The 6000-nt window shown below is 37.4% G+C and overlaps 1 protein-coding gene across 1 annotated transcript in view; it reads right to left on the reverse strand.

Moving 5' to 3' along the window:
* Window positions 1-5760, reverse strand: part of C7H11orf53 (chromosome 7 C11orf53 homolog) — a 37614-nt gene extending 31854 nt beyond the window's left edge. Inside the window, exon 1 of the mRNA XM_045555627.1 lies at window positions 5624-5760. Coding sequence (XP_045411583.1) covers window positions 5624-5633 — 10 coding nt within the window. The 5' untranslated portion in view covers window positions 5634-5760. The remainder of the gene's footprint in view (window positions 1-5623) is intronic.
* Window positions 5761-6000: the final 240 nt, after the last annotated feature.

Below are 6000 nucleotides of genomic sequence, written 5' to 3' on the forward strand. Positions count from 1 at the left end.
CAGTTTTCTGCAGGGAGAACTCGCCTATACTCTGTGGAATAGATTTTGTGTACTTTCTAAGTAACATTGGCTTTCACTTTAAACTGTTGACTTGCTCCTGAATTCTTTCTTGCACAAGGCCAAGGACCCACTTGGACGTCAAGTGGCTCTCAGCATTGTGAGTCACCTTTCTGTATCACCCTAATTATCTACAGAGCTAAATGGCTTTGTCTCCTTCAAGTCTTGGTTCAAATGTCATTTTCACAATGAGAACATAATTTGAAGTTGCATCCTTCCTATAAAACATTCCTGGTCCCCTTACTCTGTTCTACTTTTTCTATGTAGCAATTGTCACTTTATAATGTCCTGTATAATTTTCCGATTGAGTAGGTTTATTGTTTATTGTCTATCTGTCTCCTCCTTGCTAGAATGTACTCTCTGTAAGTGCTGAGGTCTTTATACGTTTTTACTCACTGCTACATCCCAAGTGCCAATGCCTGGCACATAGTAGGCTTTCAGTAAATATTTGTTGAAAGCATTTATTTTTTTTTTGGTTGAGTATAATGGAAATCTTGAAGGTCTTAAAAACCTGGCTGTAAAAATTTATACTTTACATTGTAGATGATGGAAACCACTAAATTTTTTGAACAGAAGAATATTATGACTTTTATCATAATTTTTGGGAAAATTAATCTGAAGGTAGACCCCAGAATGGGTTTGTGGATGAGGAAGCAGAGAGGGTGGGAAATGGTAAACAGAAGCTAGCTAGAAATACAGAAAATGACAAGAAAAGGACAGATTTAAGAGATCTTTTAAAGGAACACACACACACACACACACACGTACATACACATGCAGATGCACATACACACAACAACAAAAAAGACCATGATTAATAAGAGAAATAAGAAGGCAGGGAAAAGAACTGGTTTTGATGGGGAAAGAAGAATTAGTTTTGAATATGTGACTTAGAGGTGGTGCCAGAATACATAAAAATAAAAATATCCTATAGACAAGAGGACAACCTGGACTTAGGTAAGAACTGTACATCCAAGAAACATCTGTAAAATTGTGGTAAGTAAAGCTATGAAATAATGTTCTACAAGGAAGACTTTGTAGCAAGAGAACTATAAAATTCAAGCATCAAGCCTTGGGAAATGCTATAGTTCTGAAGCCTAGGGGAAGGAAGGGGCTGGGGAAGGACCTCGGGTGGGAGGGGTGAAGGGAGGCGAGGCCAGAAATGTAGGAATGTACCAGAATAGTAGCATCAGAGAAATGAAAGGAAGAGGGAGTGTAGAGAAAAAGGAATAATCAGTGGTGTCAAGTATCTGGCATCTAGTTGGGGCTCAATAGATACTTGTGGAGTAAATAAAATGCCTTAGAGAAGTTGAGGAAAATAAAGGTGAGAAAGACCACAGGGTTTGGGAAGGTGAAGATCTTTAGAAAGCGGGGAAAAAGCAGTTTCCTAACAGGTGAGGGTGAAATGCTTTCTTGGGGGCTTCCTGGGGGGAGCCTGGATGGTAAGAAACCAGAGTAATGTTATCAGACATGCTCTCAAGCAGGGTACAGACAAATGAATAGTGACATTTTGCAACAGCATAAAAGGGGAATTAAAATAAATTTTAACAAAGTAATGAAACCTGCTACAAATAACTTAAAATATCACCTGGTATTTCTTCTTTGGGAATTCTGAATGCTTCTTAACCTACTGCACCCTCCTTTTTTGGGAGAGGAATGATATTTAGGGTTTAATAACATTACCAGTATTCCTACTCCAAAATATTTTTTTCCCTGTGCATTGTGTCTATTTGTGTCTAGTTGAAGAATCCACACCTGCAAAACCCAGGAGAGCTTAAGAGCTTTTATTCAAATATTCTAGATACAAACTTGCATTCAGATCAGTTGTTGAGAAAACAAAGACATGTGCTTCCGCAGAGAAAGCACACGCAAGTTTATCAATAGGCTTCCATTTATCCTTTACTATTCGGAATTTTTTTTTTTTTTTTTTTTTTTTGCACTGTAGGATTGTGATTATCTATACGCAACAAGTCGTCTCAGTCACGTCACCTCCTTATTCCCCTTCACTTTGATGAAGAATTCGGTCCATGGCAGATTTAATGGTGCTGTTGCTTTAAAATTGTTTTTCAAAATTAAACATTTTCTCCATGAAATCAAACTCATATATTCGAAATTGATTTTATATTTAGAACACAGGTAATTCCTAAACTGTTTTTATTTTTTATTATATTTTTTTCAGTGAGAAACATTTTATCTTTTTTTAAAAAATAGAAAAGCTGCTACTGCATTTTAAATTTGCTAAGCTCATTGCTAATGAGCATCATGTGGGTGAATAGTAAGTTTCAGAGGATAATCAAGCACTTTACACAAATGAGAACATCTGCAGTCACCCTAGGAGTGACAAAATTATGGGGCTATCAATCCTTGTGCTTCAGGGCATGTGCTGATCACCAGCTGGGAGACAGAAGATATTCCCCCAATGGTACAGCATTTCAACGGTATCTCATCAATTACAATCCGATTTTGTTTTTCTTTAATTTGAGAATTTTATGGGGGGGGGTACGCACATTTTGGTTACATAATTTGCTTTTGTATAGTTGCAGTCAAAGTTGTAAGTGTGCCCTTCACCCAGTTAGTGTGCATTGTACCCCTTAGGTATGAATTTACCCATCCCCTCCTCCCCCTCCCACCTCCTTGATTTCCCTTGAATTTTACTTCCTTATGTGCACATAAGTGACTACACTGTTTTTAAATATCAAATACACTTATGGCACTTGAAGCACCTCTTATTTTACTATTTTTGATGATATCCTCTGAAATACCTTTTCTTGCTTTTAAATTCTTTAGAGTTTCTAAGCAGGTGCTTGTGACTTTAGGGAATAAGGAGAGAGTTCAAAACAAAACAAAAAAGAAAAGAAAACAAGAAAAGTAAAACTCAAAACTGTCTCGTAACTTTAGAAAAGACAAAATTATACTCTGAGTTATGTGACTAGACAATGGCACAATTTAGATAATAGGTGATGTCTCTCTGAATCATAGTCCCTCATAACACTGGAGTGTAGGCACATTGTCACTCAAGACAGTGGAATAAAAATTCCAAATGATGAGTCATTGGTGGACGGCATCCATGTTTGTCAGGGAAGTGCCAAGAGTCAGGCCCCAGACAGTCTAGTGGCATACAGTGTGTTGGGCCACTGTCTGGTGCCAGAGCTAGCCCTGGTGCTGCAGGTCCTCCCTCCTCACCCCACTATCCCAGCTCAGCCTGTCTCGCTGAGGATCACAGTCCCCTCACAGAGAAGAAGGCAGATGACCACCCAGGAACAAATAGCATTAGCCCTACACCCACTAGAAGCTCAGCGTTAATGGTTCTACTTATGATCTGGGGCAATATCTTATTAGTTTTATGGTGGGAAATCTCCAGGAGAATACAAAGAAAGACAACATACAGTCTCCAAGTTCATCAACTAATCTTGAAATGTTCAAAATATTAGTTATTGAGCAGAAAATAATAATACTATTTATAAAATCTTATATTTGAAACAAAGATTAAAACTTTTAAAGATGCAAGATCAAATCGGTTAACATATTAGGATTTTGTTGAAGTTTGGTTTGTCCACACCATAGATATCCACAGCCCCCTCCCAATCTACCATTTCTTCCCACCTTTAAGCCTCATAGCTGGACCCAATATCCAAAGATGTAATTTGCACCTTGTAAAGATATCTGCACTCCCATGTTCATTGCAACATTATTCATAATAACCAAGATATGGAAACAACCTAAGCAACCAGCTGTCAACGGACGAGTGGATAAAGGAAATGTGGTATGTATGTGTCTGTATACATATATACGGGTTTGTCCAGAAAGTATCCAGTCACGTAGCCCTTCTCATTATATCAACAATGGCTAGATACTTTCCAGACAACCCTTGCGTGTGTGTGTGTGTATGGATATAATTCAGTCTTCAAAAAGAATGAAACCCTGCCATTTCTGCCACAACTTGGATGGACCTGGAGGACATTATGCTAAGTGAAATAAGCCAGACACAGAAAGAAAAATACTGCATGATCTAACTGATATGTGGAATCCTTTTTAAAAAGGTCAAATATATAGAGATAAAGAATAAAAATGTGGTTACCAGGGCTGGGCACGGTGGCTCATGCCTGTAATCCTAGCACTCTGGGAGGCCGAGGTGGGTGATTCGCTTGAGGTCAGGAGTTCGAGACCAGCCTGAGCAAGAGCGAGACCTCCTCATCTCTACTAAAAAATAGAAAGAAATTAGCCGGACAACTAAAAATATATAGAAAATATTAGGCGGGCATGGTGGCACATGCCTGTAGTCCCAGCTACTTGGGAGGCTGAGGCAGAAGGATTGCTTGAGCCCACGAGTTTGAGGTTGCTGTGAGCTAGGCTGACACCACGGCACTCTAGCCCGGGCAACAGAGCCAGACTCTGTCTCAAAAAAAAAAAAAAAAAAAAAAATGTGGTTAGTTACCATAGGTGGGGGTGGGGTGGAGGAGGAAATGAGAGTTAGGTCCAAAGTAGCAGATATGTAGGATATACAAGTTTAGAGAAATAATGTGAGGACTATGGTTAATAAAATCATATTGTATTAGGAATTTTTGTTAAATAAGTAGATTTTAGCTGCTCTTGTCACAAAAAAGTAACTATGTGAGATGATAAATATGTTAATCTGCTTCACTATAGTAACCATTTTACTATAGTGTATAGTGTATGTATTCCATAACATCATGTTGTAAACCTGAAATATACACAATTAAATGTATCTTCAAAAGCCCCAAACGGCTCTGTTGCCAATAACCAATTGCATATCGCAGAAGACAGATGCTCTTCTGGCTCTCACTGTCTTGTTAGATTTAGGATCAGACTTTGAAGAGCTGTGGCATTTTAAAAAATTAAATTGTTCTTTCATGGTACTTTACAAGCCATTTTTGAAATATTCCTTCTGTCATCATTTATTAACATTTAAAATGCTAACTTTTTCAATCTTAAATTTGTTCCTGAACAGGTTGGCTTTATTCCTTATTGACACTAACATGACATTTGTATCCTCAGGATGAACAAACTGGGACAGATCTCAACATAGTTTGAGTTCATGAAATAACAGCTCAGGTTCTTACTTCATATACAGTTAGAATCTCTTCATCCTTAGCCTTACGATCCTAAAGTAAAGTGCATGAATAAAAGATATTTCAAGTTCTATACAAATTGGATTCTTTTTCTGCACTTTGTAATTGAGGGCTTACAGAAAGTTGTTACATTTAACATAAAATTTCACTATGCTGGAAAAGAATGCTCTGATATTTGAGTCCTCATTTTATGAAAATAATGTTCACTTGAGTTGGTCTGTCAGAATAAATGCCTACTCTTTGAAGCAAAACAAAATCTAACAGTAATTAAATGTAACTAGAATTATGAAAATGTTACCAAGAGTTCTAAATAGTTGTTCTCTGGTGTGTGTTTTTATATTTTTATATGTTCTAGCCAGAGTTAGTGATATTTCTTTTTTTAAACTTTGTTTTATGTTATGACTTTGTAATGTCAAAAATAAAAATTAGGATTATTACAGTTTTTTTTTTTATTGTGACAATCAGTATTGACTTACCACTTTCCATTCTGGATGGTTCTGTTGGCTTTCCTTCTTAACTGCAGTGCAGGATTTCTGGCGAAGGGCGTTCACTCCCTGGTCAGGGATCCTGGTCTCCTAGAAAGCTCAGCCCGATCCTGTGGAAAAGCCTTCTGTACATGGTAGTGATGCTTCTGAAATGACCTCCTCTAGATTTGATTAAATGCAAATCCTTTGGTGTGTGTTTCTCTACAATTTGCATCCCCAATGTAGATTATATATGAAGGTACTTTTTTCTTCCCCAAGATCTTTACAGCAACAATGAGTTTCCATTAGGAACAAACTCTCTTAAATGTTTATTATGGAAACAGGGAATCCATTATTTGTTTTATGAATAGCAGTAGCATTTTCCATGC

The sequence above is a fragment of the Lemur catta genome, chromosome 7 (assembly GCF_020740605.2).
Source record: "Lemur catta isolate mLemCat1 chromosome 7, mLemCat1.pri, whole genome shotgun sequence".
Lineage (NCBI taxonomy): Eukaryota > Metazoa > Chordata > Mammalia > Primates > Lemuridae > Lemur > Lemur catta.